The sequence below is a fragment of the Sceloporus occidentalis genome, unplaced genomic scaffold (assembly GCF_023333645.1).
Source record: "Sceloporus occidentalis isolate IW3139 unplaced genomic scaffold, rSceOcc1.0.p SCAF_48, whole genome shotgun sequence".
In the NCBI taxonomy this organism is placed as follows: Eukaryota; Metazoa; Chordata; class Lepidosauria; order Squamata; family Phrynosomatidae; genus Sceloporus; species Sceloporus occidentalis.
Window position 1 is genome coordinate 3,592,426 of NW_028317028.1, and position 14,734 is coordinate 3,607,159.

At 39.7% G+C, this 14,734-nt stretch overlaps 2 protein-coding genes across 2 annotated transcripts; one reads left to right on the top strand and one right to left on the bottom strand.

The window, feature by feature from the left end:
• Positions 1-1,426: 1,426 nt before the first annotated feature.
• Positions 1,427-9,282, bottom strand: LOC149289128 (RILP-like protein 2). The gene is made up of 4 exons (XM_089491110.1): positions 8,977-9,282; positions 7,597-7,748; positions 1,551-1,664; positions 1,427-1,457 (listed from the first exon to the last, which is right to left on the bottom strand). The coding sequence occupies exons 1-4, from the start codon at positions 9,280-9,282 to the stop codon at positions 1,427-1,429; spliced, it is 603 nt and encodes a 200-aa protein (XP_089347236.1).
• A 2,584-nt stretch (positions 9,283-11,866) lies between these two features.
• On the top strand, positions 11,867-12,667 carry LOC149289129 (U11/U12 small nuclear ribonucleoprotein 35 kDa protein-like). The gene has a single exon (XM_089491108.1). It carries the CDS (start codon positions 11,867-11,869, stop codon positions 12,665-12,667), a length of 801 nt encoding a protein of 266 aa, XP_089347234.1.
• Positions 12,668-14,734: the final 2,067 nt, after the last annotated feature.

A 14,734-nucleotide genomic window follows, 5' to 3' on the forward strand; every position in this document is an offset into this window, starting at 1 on the left:
AAATAACCGGACAAACCCATGAATAGGGGTGTCGTGGTACTTGAGATGTTGCTGAACACTTTTCACACAGGCTCCAATTCCAATTTGAAAACTGAATTGCTCGTGTCCCAAATGTGGCCTTTTAGCTCCTAACAAACCTATGACCTATCAGACGATGAGCTTATCATAGAAAACCCATGGTTCTGTACTTCTCAGGGACTCCTCATGTGATATTGTATGTTGCGTGTTTCGCTGTAACAGCTTATGTTGTACCTACGCAATGTACATGTACCCTGTACCTTTCTTAATAAACGGAGAAGTAATTTTCATAAATATATGGTTTAATGGGAAAAAATTTGAATCGACCGGCTTTAAAGATGTCCCAAACAGGACATAAGCAGGATTACAAGATTTTAAATAAGTTATTGATGTAGCAAACCGCTACTTGTACGTACTGCCCTATAACTTGCAAAAAAAACCCCAAAAACATTGCGTATTTCTAAACTCAGGACAAATATTACACTCTTTAGCAGTTTTTTTTCCATTAGCTTTTGTAGGCGAGTGAAAGATTTTTCAAATGAGGTCATAAAAAGTGTGGGGGGATACACAAAGGATACAAAAAAGAAACCAAAATGGCCCCGTCCCTAAAGGGTTTAAAACGTGGTACTAATTGTGTGACGTGATGCAGAGCATGATGTAATCGTGTATAATTGTATGGCTTGGGTTTACTCTCTGAAGTTCTCCTTTAAGTTTTTATTTTTAAAACATGTTCATTCAGTAAAAGGCAGATTTGTTTGATATGGTGATAAGGCTAACCTTTCCCTGTAGTATAGTAAGAAAATCAAAGTCTATTGAAATTTTCACATTTTTATTATATAATTTGTCCAGGATATATACTATTGTCATTGCAAGGTACATATGTTTTGGAGAGCAATTTGACTTACAATGTATTAAATTGATCTATTTTTCAAGGATTCATATAATAAATCCATTTCTATAAAAGTGGGTTTTTCACCAATACTGTTCAGCAAAACACCTCCATGTTTAAATCAGTTGAATAAAAAAACATTCAATAAGCAATTCTTTTCAATATATAATGTGTATGATTAACTGTGTATACCCTTGGGTATGTACAATGCTTACTACTGCCCAGTGCCCAAGCTTGATCTGTTCCAATAAAAAAAAGCAATTATTTCAGGGATATTCAGTACCAGGGCAGGTTTATATAGTTTTTCATTAAAAATGCAATCTTCTACATACTTTATTTCCACATCTTGTTTACCACATGATCGTGGTAGGTGAGTGAACTAGGTACTGTTTTGTCTTATGTGACACCTGATATATTTATACATCCATGTATCTATGGATAAAAGTGTGACCTTCCAATAGAATACTTTAAAAGTCCGTATACATTAATAATAATAATAAAAATGCCCCAGCAAGTGTGTTATGTTTCCTTCTCTTGTTTAAATGAAAACCTATTGGGGAGAAAAAAACATAGAAATGAGTTCTTTATTTTAGCCATAGGGGAATTGGACTTCAGTAGACATGTAGGCAGTGAATATACTCACAGCTGTTTGACCGAAGACTTCCTTTTGCTCCTTTCATTTACTCGGGGAGAGGTTGTTATTACCGATTCCTGTTCTAATGTTATGATTTGGTCCTCTGTTGGGGGAGCAATACCACTAGAAAAACAAAATGCGATTACGAGTTCTTTAGTTGTTACAGATACCACCACAAACACATATATATATAGCATGAGACTAGTATCACATCGTAGATAAGTTTTCAAACGATAGTGGCCTTTTCTATACACTAATAGATAAACTAATATGCACGTCGGAAAATTGTGCTAGCCCCGTCTACCAGACAAACACAGTGACTCCTTACCATACTCCCCATGGTAAACAATACAATGTCTCTGTGTTGGCCACCAACCCGAATGACCAATTAAAGTATATGGTGGAACCACAGCTCAGTGTCAAGTTTAAGTAGGGAAGGTCACTCAAAGATATTGTGACTTCCAGGTTAGGAGATCAGACATTTATTGGAACAAAATTAAGAAAATATTTCTTAAAATTACACATCATTTATTGTCCCCTAGCCATAAAGTTCCAGAACCGATTTTTAGCACCAATCCATCCCTTATTAACTCTTCAAGACCCAGGCACATCAGACACAAACTGTCAGGTAAGGACCAATGACGTGCCTGGCACTTTCTGTCGAGGCATTCAGCAACACCGGGATCGGCATCAACTTGTCATCATATTTTATTATTTTGTTTTACGAAATTAGATGATATGACGACAATAATGGTATATGAAGAAAGCCCTTCTCATCCTGAAAAAAACCAACATATAATTTGTGTTGGTTCACTAAATGAGTGAGGAGAAAATTACATTTAAACACGAGCACCACAAAAGTGTTAAAACAGCCTCAGTCCCGGCGGAAGTAAAGTCTCTGCCTAATGGTAAAAGCCCTGGCCCTGATGGGTTTACCAAGGCCTATTACCAAAAATTTCTTAAGATACTTGGCCCCCATTTGGTCACCCTGTTTAACGGCCTGACTAAGGGAGATCATTTTGACCCCCATACTAATATGGCTCATATAACTCTTATTCTGAAACCGGGCAAGGATGCGGATCTATGCGGTAATTATCGGCCAATTTCTCTGCTAAACACAGATATCAAATTATTGGCCAAAATATTGGCGACGCGTCTTAAACCCCTTATCCCGGGCATGATCCACCTGGATCAGGTGTGGTTTGTTCCGGGGCGGGATGAGCGTGACAATACCATCCGCGTTCTGGATGTGATAGTTCACGCGTACAAATCAAATCTCCCTCTTACCTTGGTCTCTACTGACGCAGAGAAGGCCTTTGATAGGGTCTCCTGGCCCTATATTTTTCAGGTTTTCCGTCACTTAGGCCTCGGTGGAGTCTTTTGCAGTTGGATATCCGCCTTATATTTTAACCCCTCTGCAAGGATTAGAGTGAATGGCTTCCTCTCAGGCCCAATTGCTCTTTCAAATGGCACGCGCCAGGGATGCCCCCTCTCTCCCATCTTGTTTATCTTTTGCATGGAACCCCTAGCTACTGCCATACGATTGAATCCCAACATCAAGGGTATAAAATCCTCAACCATGGAACATAAACTGGCCCTGTTTGCGGATGATATGCTGGGAATGCTGTCTGATCCTCTGTTATCGATCCCGCTTTTTCTAAAAGAGCTAGAGACGTTCCAACAGATTTCTAATTATAAAATTAATTTAGCTAAATCGGAGATTCTGGGGGTTCGCGTCCCGGATTCGGTCAAGCAGGTCTTGACTGCACGCGCTTCCCTATTAAATGGTGCCTTACTAGTTTTAAGTTCCTGGGACTACAGATCCCTGCCGACCTCTCTTTATTATTTTCTCTGAATTTTGTTCCTCTTTTGGACCGAGTGTCTCGTGACCTTCGACACTGGTCCTTCCCACATATATCTTGGTTTGGGAGAATTGCGGTGTTAAAAATGAACATACTACCGAGGTTTTTATACCTCTTCCACACCTTGCCGATCTTTATCTCACGTACCTACTTTAAACAATGTCACAGGATTTTTTTGAAATACATATGGTCCTCCTCCTCGCATCGCCTGGCCTTTTCACATTTAGTTAGACCCAAATTATGCGGGGGCCTGGGGGTTCCTCACTTGGAATTATATTATCACGCGGCACACCTGGTGGTTGAGTGGACTGTGCGGGTCCGCAAGCAGTGGGTTCAGCTGGAGGAGAGGGTGCTTCCACACCCCATCCATTCTTACCCATGGCTTCCGTCCACGTTCAGTTACTCATGTCACGTTACACACCCCACCATCGCACCGACTTTGCGCATCCTCAAAAAATATGTCACCAAGGGTCAACTTTTGTCACACCCCACCCCTCTTTTCCCTATCTCTGACAATCCGGCTTTTCCACCTGGGTACCTTACTGGCCGTTCCAGAAGGTTCACGCCTGTATCTGCGGGTGCCCTGCGCTTTTGCCATGTTTATGTTAATGATGTTTTGAGACCTATGAAGGACCTGCTAGGCCAGCGACCACCACATGACCAGGATCCTTTTTTTTACATGCAATTACATCACTTCATCGCCTCTCTGCCCCGACGGACTGACTACTGTAGACCCTTGACGGCCTTTGAACACCTATGTTCTGCAGCCTCTGAGCCGACCCACCTGATGTCTGCACTCTACTCCCATGCTATTAGCATTAGATACGACTTCTAAGCCCTACTTTTTGGCCCTCTGGGAACGAGAGTTTCCCCACATTTCCACAACTGCAGACTGGGATAAAATTATTCAACTTACGCATAAGGGTGCCCTAGCCAGTAGAATACAGGAAACCTCCTATAAATTGCTTATTCGGTGTAACCGCGTCCCGCATGATCTTCACAAGTTCCTGCCGGAGGTCCCTGACCTCTGCTGGAGGTGCGAGAGTGGTCCAGGCACATTTTTGCATATATGGTGGGAGTGCCCATTAGTGGTTCCGTACTGGAGGGTTGTGGAGCGCGTATTACGGGAAGTAAACGACTCAGCTTATACTATGACTCCTGCTGCTTCCCTTTTGCATCACACCTCCCTTTCCATAACTGCTTACAAGCACTCGGTCACTTATCATATTCTTAGCGCAGTGAAGGCGGTGATACCTCTTTTCTGGAAACAAAAGGACACACCTCCTATACAAATCTGGCTTAACAAGGTGCAATTCATTTCGCAAATGGAGGAATTGGTGTGGACCTCCCGTGGGAAGGAATTTCAATTCAACAGAAGGTGGTTTTGGTGGAGGGAACTTATCGCCTCCCCTCGGTTCCCTGAGATACTGCACCCCGTAGGTTAGTTATACCTCCATCTCTCACTGCTGGGTCCCTTCTGGTTGCCAGGCTCTGGGACCAGTGGCACCGCTTCTGTTCAGGTCTCACTGTTCAGGTACTATTTTTGTCAGCTTGTGACACCGACTCACGCATCGTTTTATGTTTTTCGTTCATGTTTCTTTTTGTTCTTATGTTCACGGGTTACATTGTGTCCTTTGCTCTTAGCCCTGATTCTCCGGCTATTACGTCTCGGTTGAGATGTCAGTTATCTATGCGAATGTACATTCCGGGCATTCTGGGCATCTCTCGTACTCATACGGGTCCTGGACGTCTGCCCTGTTCAGTACCTGTTCTTATGTATTCCGTTATGTACTTTCATGACGCATACCTGTACCATTGTATTACGGCACAAATGTCCAAGCTGATTATACATGCATTTTCAGACCTGCTGTTTTCCATGGACGGACTTTTGGGTACCATCCTAATCATAATATTTTTTGAATATGTTGTTTCCTAACGCATTATTGTATGCTGTCTTACTACACTGTGCTGTACTGCGATGTTTTTCTTTACACATCTTGCAATAAACGGAGAATTTACAAAAAAAAACAGCCTCAGTCCCAAAGGGTACAAAAAGTAAAAAACAGCCTGGTCCTTAAGGGGTTAAGGGAATCATGACCACCTTATAAAATAACAAAAAGGTACAGACGACAGAATTGATCTGTTTTACTGGATGTCATGCAGACTGTTACTGTTTTAGACGATTGTTCTAAGCATACTTTTACGACAGTGAGTGTAGCTTATCATCAGGTAAAAAACTGTCAAAAATATTGGTAAAAAAACGGTGTTTTTTTATTTATATTAAAGGTTATTCCACCTACTCTGCCTAATTATCACTTTTAGAACTAAATGCATTATTAGAAACCTCCTTAGTACTGCTGCATGCAAAACCCTTTGCTTGAAAAAAATATAAAATGTACAATCTTTGCCGGGAACACTTAATTGTGCGACAAAAGTGGTTGCTGATAATGTTGCCACGGAAACAGCAAAAGCTTCTAAAACGCTTTTTTTGTAATTGCATTTTCAGAGAAAATAATAAAATCACAGATGCTACAGTGTTTGAGGCAGGATCTTCAACAAAGAATGCATATTAAAGTACTTTGTAAGTATGTTAATATGCATTCGCTAAAGTTTAAAAAAATCTAATCCAAGGATTTATCTTTAGGAGAAGCTGCAGCACAAAGCCTGTTGTCTGACATGGGTAGAAATGCATATACTAAGGTTCTGCATATACTAAGGTTCTGGGGTACACAAAAACATACAGGAATCAATCAGTATCATATATATTAGATTGCATACTATGACTGGAGTGTCCCTTTAAGTTTTATTTTACATTATTTAACTGCATTGATGCCCTTTTAGTTTACATTAATTATTAGGGCTTAGCATGGACAACACTATTCATCAATAGATTGCAATACATGCTCATTCCACCTTATACTGGTAGTTTATGCTGCTATACATTTGCTGTTGTAATCTTATCTAGTCGGCATGTACCGTATTTGCTCTATTATAAGGCGACCCCCCCCAAATCTGAATATTAGTTCACGAAAAGAAGAAAAAGCCTGAATATAAGACAACCCTATAGGAAAAAAGTTTTACCAGTAAATGTTAATTCATGTAAACTATGTAAGCTTTTTTTTAATAAAAGCTATGATTGAGAACAATATTCTGTTTTTATTTCCTTTTATTTTCCAACCTGCCCCCCCAGTTATGCACATCTGCCCCAGAAATCCCTTATACCCCCTATATGCCACTGTGACCCATAATATGCCTTTTAACCCTCTAAATGCCACTGTGCCCCATGACATGCCTTTTAACCCTCTATATGCCTTTTGACCCCCTATGTGCCACTCTGCCTCCAGAAATGCCTTATACCCCTATATACCACTCTGGCATTTAGGGGGTTAAAAGGCATATTATGGGGCAGAGTGGCACAAAGGGAGGTAGAAAGCGTCCATCGCGCAGACCTTCCCCGGCTGTCAAAGATCAGAGTTCCCTGCACCGGTGCAGGGAATACTCACTTACAGCCCGGGAAGGTCTGCGCGATGGATGCAGACAATCCCCGCTGCTAACCGCACCTCCTTCCGGCTGCAGCGGAAGTTGTCTATGCGAATCGCGTAGACATCTACACACTGCCCCGGCTGGAGTCATACGCACCGATAAGTTGAAGGGGGGGGCGGCAGGAGAATCCAGGTCCCCTGCAGTGCTGTTGGGGATCTGGATCTTAGTCTCATAGTCAGACATATTTGAGGTCTGATTATAAGACGAGGGGAATTTTTCAGAGTATTTGCTCTGAAAAAAACCTTGTCTTATAATCGAGCAAATACGGTATTAATTTTCCAAGCCATCTAGATGTCACTAGTGACATATACATTTAGGTCACTAAAATATTATTTTCTCCTCCATGTTCTTGCACCCCCTTTCATGTTTTAGGCATGTGCTCCCAATATCTAGAGGGTTTGACAAATTCTCCACACATACAGTATGCTATGTCACTGACAGGCCTGCAGTGATCAGGAAAACAAGTTCCACTAACATAACAGGCAGGTCATCAGACCAACACTTACTCACCATGAATGGCCCTTAAGGTGAACCTCTAAATATAGCCCACCAAGAGGATTGGACCTTCACCTAAGGCACTGCCCAGCGCAACACACGGGTTACATACCATTTATATGTATACATTTGATAATTGCTGACTTTGCGATTACCTTTTGTAGCATTGCAGCTCATCTTGTGCAACCAATAGCTGAACTTTTAACTTGTTTCGTTCTTGAAGAACATCTCTCAGCTCCTGCAGCGTGAACCGGGGACGGTTTGGGTCGGTGAGGTCTATAACCATTTTATCTGGTCCTAAGCTTGACTAGGAATGAAGGAAGATGTATGTTTTAGCTTTCAAAAAGGGTATTACAGATACATTTCAGATGTTTGTAAGTCAAATCTTACAATACAAAGTAAAAGTGGAAGAAAAAGAGCAACTTGTTAGCTTCTTCTTTTTTTTTTTTTTTAAAGGAATTTTAAAATTGGGTTGGAAACACTGAAGAAATTCTGTTTGTTCCATTCTATACACTGCATTGACGTAAGCTGCACGATGGATAACTAACATTTACCCAATGTTTCTAGTTTGTTTATCTTTTGCCACGGGCCTTCAGACTGTGCCCATAGAGTAGAATATCCCAGAACCCTGTGAACTATGCACATAGAGGCATTTACTGTATTAATAGAGGGAAATCTTAAAATAGCACCAACAGAAAATAACTCTCCATAACTCACCACTCCAGTTTACCATATACCAGTTCAAAATTGGGTTTAGTCACTAATGGGAAAGCTGTGGTTTCATATGCTTGACTATACATTATGAACATCCACACCAGTGAGCTTTGGCTGCAAGAAGTGCTTGGCAGACTCTGTATAGTTAAATCAGTGATATTTCTTCACAGTCCTCTCACACATTGAGTTATGCTTCAGTCAGGATAAGATCAGTCCTTCTAGCTGTAGGAACCTGCCAATGTTGGCCCTTAACGATGAACATTGAAGAGAGGGAGTTGAAAGCGCAACCGCAAAGTCTCCCGAGCACGCTTACTTTAATTAATAGACCAAATATATTAATTCTCTTTAAACAAAGAAATCCCATTCAAAGTCTGCAGTTTATAAGTGAGGTCTTAAATGTCTTCCAGTCCAGACATAATGGGACATACTTAAAAGAAGCATTTTAAGTGCAAATCGCTAAATGTTGGGCAACCATCAGGATCCTTTCAGTATTTTCCATAATGATGGCTGCACCTTTAGTGCCAGAATTTCTTATTATAAACATGGCCCATTATGAGAAAGCAAAACAGATAACTATTATGCTATATCTGTTTTAGGAAAGTTGTGCTTTGAAATTGCATTTTAACCATTGTGATTCATTACATAGTTAGAACTCTACCAGCCATGCTGTTAAATGGGCTCCACACTTAGAAAAGTTGGGAAGATATATATATATATATAGCTATATATATATATTGGTATGTAGGATCACAAATTCTAAGGCTAAAACAACTTGTTTTTACATTATCTGCAAAAAATGGCAGCATTTCTTGTTATATTACCGCGTCTGTTTCATTACGGTCTCTCATCAGCCTTTCCACTTCAGCTTTCAGGTTGTCCTTCTCCATCTTTAGCTCTTCGACTGTAAGACTTGACTGGTTCACCAAAACTTCCAGTACTTCCAAAACACGAACAATCTTAAATTGAAGACTTGATACAAGTTCTGACACCCTGTGACCTTCTTTATTTATTTTCAGTAGATCCTGGCCAATTACATGTGAAATGTCATAAACATCTTCTACTGTCAATTTTTGGGGATCCTTGTCTAAAGCCATCTCAGGCCCAAGATCCTCCGATTCCATCTCCATAAAACAAACCTTCAAAAATACAATAAAACCAATGTTAACACAAAATATTATTTTGAAACCAAAGTTACAAACAAACAGGATGATAACTAAAGAGTGCATACAAAAAGTCTTGGTTACCATCTTCAGCAGTTGGTATGCCACCTTCTTCGCTGTGGTCATATTCTTCAAATAATGGTCGCTACGTCTCTGGTGTCTATCTATTCCTGCTCCCTTATACGTGGGTTGGTTGCTCTTTATTGTCAATACTTCACCAGCAGAAACATGAAAGCTCAGTGTTTGACTAGACCTATATATTATAGTTTTTAGTTTCTTCTGGAAACGCAGTGTCCTGTGCTAATTGACCCAAGCCACAGCGCACAAAGCGGTCCCCGGTTTCATCACTTGGGATGAAAATAAAATTCCCTCCTGGTCAGATTTTCTCGGCTCCTCCCAAGCACGTCCAGTTGGGGGTCCACATGGTATTTAAACATATCACCCATAGGGGTCAGGGGGGCCATTAATACTGGACAAGGGTGTGATCCTGGCTACAAGGGACAAATTCCACAGAGATTAAGCTCTGTTTGAGTGCCAAAAGAAAGAACTAGATCCACATGACATTACTGATAATGATGCCGTCTGGCATTTAACAATCACGTGATAGCTATTATTGTATCTCGTGATCGCAACAAGTGGAAAGCCACTCCTTCAGTAGATGGCACCCAGCACTCTTTTTTTCCCAGTCTTATCATAAATGACATTGCAGGTCATTATTTCCGTTCAGTTTAGCCCAACTCCCATCACGCTCGGCCAACTGCAGCGAACTAGACCATCTATATTCTATGCTGAACTTAATCAAAGTGTATGAAATCACTAACCACCACCAACATAAATGCATGGTTCATGGTTCATATGCTAACCATAACATTATAGTACAGTAAGATGAAGTGCAAATTGTTACAATGCATTAAATGAAGATTTTTCCCACCTTTAACGCACAGAAGAGACCTCGCTGTTGTCGCCAAGTCGGTCACTTCCTCCCTGTAAAGTAGTTTTAAACAACGTCCAGCCCCAACACTTAAGAGGCGGTTGCCTTGGAAACGGCAGCGCACATTCTGCTTCCATGACTCTACCGAGTCTTTCCAATCAGAAATCGATACCAACCCATGTCGTGCGTTCCAAGCCTCGTTTTGACGCAGCCAGTAGGAACGCCGCTTGCAGTGGTCGTTGCTTTCTGATTTGTCCAATTTATTAGGGGCGTGTGCTTCTGCATCATCACGGTTCCTGAGGTATAATTTGGGTTACGCTGGACGCGGGTTTCTTGTTGCGGGCGCTCGGTTTTTGAAGTTGTAAGTAAAAAAAAATGAAAACACAATTGTTAAGTTTTGTATTTATTACCACAGGGTTTTTTTTTATCCATAGCAGTAAACTGGAGGCTTACGGTGCTCTGTGGGAAACCGTTGTGTTTCCCCGTATTTTTCCTTTTTTTTTTTTTTAAATAAAAACGCCGTATGGTGGGCTTAATGGACTCTTAAACCATGCGGTATCGCATACGTTCATGTTTAGTTTCATAAATTTAATTTTCTCTCACGAACCCCACTGTGTGTTACGCAAGGGTTAATAAGCTCTTCTCGCAGGGTGATAAAGACGCGATATATTTGAGTTCAAGTATTCACAATAGTTGTATAGCGCGGCAATGTGTGATGTGGTTCCAGTATGCGTGGACTATAATCACTCGGAGCTCTTTCCACGCATGTATTTGCAAGGGGGACCCCACGAATATTTAAAGGGATCACATAGCTAATCTGATGACTGAACGTCCCCTTTAAGAATGCTGACTCGTTTAGAATCCTCCAAAGTCAGTGTCCATGTCATTTCAACAGCTCGCTTTATGAGCGAGAGAACTGTATATTGATACTAAGAAGCCCTAAACATTTCAGTGTAAGTGAGAATCACATTTTTTGGTGTATTTTGCAAAAATCAAACCATGTCTGTCTCATGTGGAGAATAAAACCAGTCAGTTCTGAATGTAATGTCAATTTAACACGCGCATACATACACAGAAACACACACACTATATATATATATATATATATATATATATATATATATATATATATATATATATATTACTGTGACATCTCAGGCATGATACGCACCAGTGTGAAATATTCAATTAGAACTTTATGCACTTTATACTTTTGTAGGAAAAAAAAAAAAGTTTATAATATGCACCCACCAGATTGGGTCGCTTGTTAATGATCAGTGCCGTAAAAAGCCATTAATTATAGATCCGATCATTTCAGGTTAAAAGCTGTTAAAAACAAAATATTGTAAACGTTTAGAAAAACGGTAATCGCTGTCAAATCACTTTAGGCAGGGCAAGTTTAGGGTACTGACATTGACTCTCACTGACTTCAATTGAACTGGCAAAATTTTTTTACTAGGGTATAATAAACAACCCTTTTTTCAGGACTCTTGAAAAGCAGTATATTATGTTTATCATACCTGAGATTTTACAGTGTATATATATTTATATATTACAGTGTATATATATATTTATATAATGGTATAATTGTATTTACATTTCTTTATCTTCCTCTAGAAAATGAATGATTGGAGTCCTATAGCCAAGCAATATGATCCTCTTAAAGCTGGAAGTATTGATGGCACAGATGAGGAGCCTCACGATCGAGCTGTACAACGGGCAATGCTGGCCCGTTATGTACCAAACAAAGGCGTTGTTGGTGACCCCCTTCTGACGCTGTTTGTTGCTAGACTAAGCCCACAGACCACAGAGGAAAAGTTAAGGGAGGTTTTTTCTCGTTATGGAGACATCCAGAGGCTTCGGTTGGTTAGAGATTTTATAACTGGATTTTCAAAGGGATATGCCTTCATTGAGTATAAACAAGAAAATGCAATAATGAAAGCTCACCGAGATGCCAACAAGTTGGTGATTGATCAGCGTGACGTCTTTGTTGACTTTGAACTGGAGAGAATTTTGAAAGGATGGATTCCTCGTAGGCTTGGGGGAGGCTTTGGTGGCAAGAAGGAATCTGGTCAACTCCGGTTTGGGGGCAGAGACCGTCCATTTCGCAAACCCATCAATTTGCCAACGTTTACAAATCATAATATGGAAGGGCGTGGAGAAAAGAGATATAGATCTCGTTCTGTGGAAAGAATGCAGGAATGGAGACTCAAGAAAACAGAGTATGAAAGGGACAGAGGGAGAGACACACGATGGCAAGAGAAAGACAGATCACAAAGCGGGGTTGATAAGGACCAGACTGCAGATAAACATTACAAGGAAGACAGAAGAAGAAATGAGAGAGATAGAAGAAAGAAAGATAGTAAACGTGAGCGAAGCAGAGAAAGAGATTACAGAAAAAGCAGAGATGAAGATCGATAGTGGCTTTTTTCTTTCTTGTACTATATTTTTCATAGGTATTATGTGTTTAGCATCACTATATTACCTTAAAGTAAGGTTAACTCATCTCTTACTCATCCGTCTTAATTGTCATTGAAGGTTATCCTCTGTGAAATTAGGAATGTGTAATGAAGCTATTTATTAAAACAAAAAAAAGTGGATGTCTGACTTTTCTGTAAAAGATTAATCTAATCTAGGCATTGGAAGTTCATCTCCCCAGTATACCTTTACTTTGGAAATATGAACTGCACATGTAGAGCTGTGTGAGTTTATGGCCAAAGCCAGGTTTATCCTAGCCCTTAAAGAGATGAAAAGTGCTTGCTGGAGATGAACTGGTTTAAACTCTTCCCTTCATTCCATCTCTGCCTACTTCTGGACAGGTGCAGTGCCCTCCATATGTGGCGGATGGGTTTGACTTGGAGAACCAGACCCTGGCCATTGATGCCCCCCCCCCCTTACTTCAGACTGTATCTGCACACAACAGTGGTTCATTCACAAAACATTAATGTGTAGGAGGGGAAAAAAGACAAAAACAAAGGTATCTTAGATTCCAGCTGTATTAATACTCAAACCATTCTGTTAATACTGTAAAACCCATATGGGAAATCAAAGGACACTCAGGTCTTGTATATCTACATTATTTACATGCTTCATCAGGCACAAAGAACAAATAAGCTGTGCGGCCAAATCGCTTTTAATTTATTTTGTGTGCATTATAGAGAACATAATCTACGTGTAGGGCGACCAGCTGGCTTTTTAATATTTAGATAAATATTAAAAATGCATTACGAACAATGATTCTACGTCGGTATACATTTCCCAAGGGATTGTCTGGTCACCAGCATACAGTCTACATGTTCACAACTGGATTGAATGCAGCCACAGAACAAAAGCATTTTCTGTTAATGTATACATGTTTTGGGGGTTATGTGTAAAAATAGACTTTGGTAAAAAGTAGTGTTCTCACCATAGACACCGCTTTTCAAACTTTGCACTACAATCACTTTTCTATAGATAAGCCCCCACAATTCTACTGATCTAGAGCCTTTGACTTTTTTTATTTTTTTTTTTTACAATTTTCAGTCCTACTCATCATAGTTGGTTTTAACCAATCTTGACATTACTTTTGGTAAATTAGTGTAAAAAGAAAATATTTTTTCTAGCTATTACGTATATCTTATGCAATATATTAGCTCTGAAAATGTAACAGAATTGAGGGTATTTAAAAATGTTGGGGGGTAGGGTTTAGATTTTTGTTTGCATTCTTAAATTCCTGTTGTGGTTTACTAATAAATAAAAAATAAATGTGCTTCCCAAAAGGTAGTGCACAGAATGGACATTTTTAATGTACATATTTGACAATGTTATGAAAAATATTTTGCATAGCAAACATTTGTGCTGTATTTCCCCTTTAAATTTAAGTTTGGGAAATGTATTTATTTTCATATTGCTTAACATTCTTCCGCTCAACTAAAATATAGCTAATATTTCATGGCTTGTCTACTAAACAGCTGCATAGGAAAGGAAGACAACCTAATTGGTTCATTATGTGAATTCACACCTAATGATTTGGGATTCTGCATATCTGAAAGTTGGGGTTACTACAAAAACACCACCCCGTAACCTTCACTTATAAATAATTGTAACAATACAGCATAGTCTGTAATATGTATATGAAACCACCTCCTTTAAAAAGCAGATTATAATACGAGTGGCAAAATAGAAATCTGGATTTTGATTTTAAAGTGTGTGTGTGTGTATGTATGTGTGTGTGTATACATGTGTGTGTAAGAAGTATCCTGTTTTGTTTGTCCATATTTGCATTTACATATGTTTAAATGGCTTGCTATATTGAAATGCACCTAGCTAAATTTGTAATTCCTCAACTTTCTCTCTTATAATTCAAGTCATGCAGATCAAAACACTAACCCGTGACAGAGAGGTGAGGATTTCATCAAAGCACACAGGACAGCATCACTGTAGGGGTAGTGTTAGGTGCTAAACTTGATAATGCAACTATTCAAATAGGTTCATTTGCATGATTACATC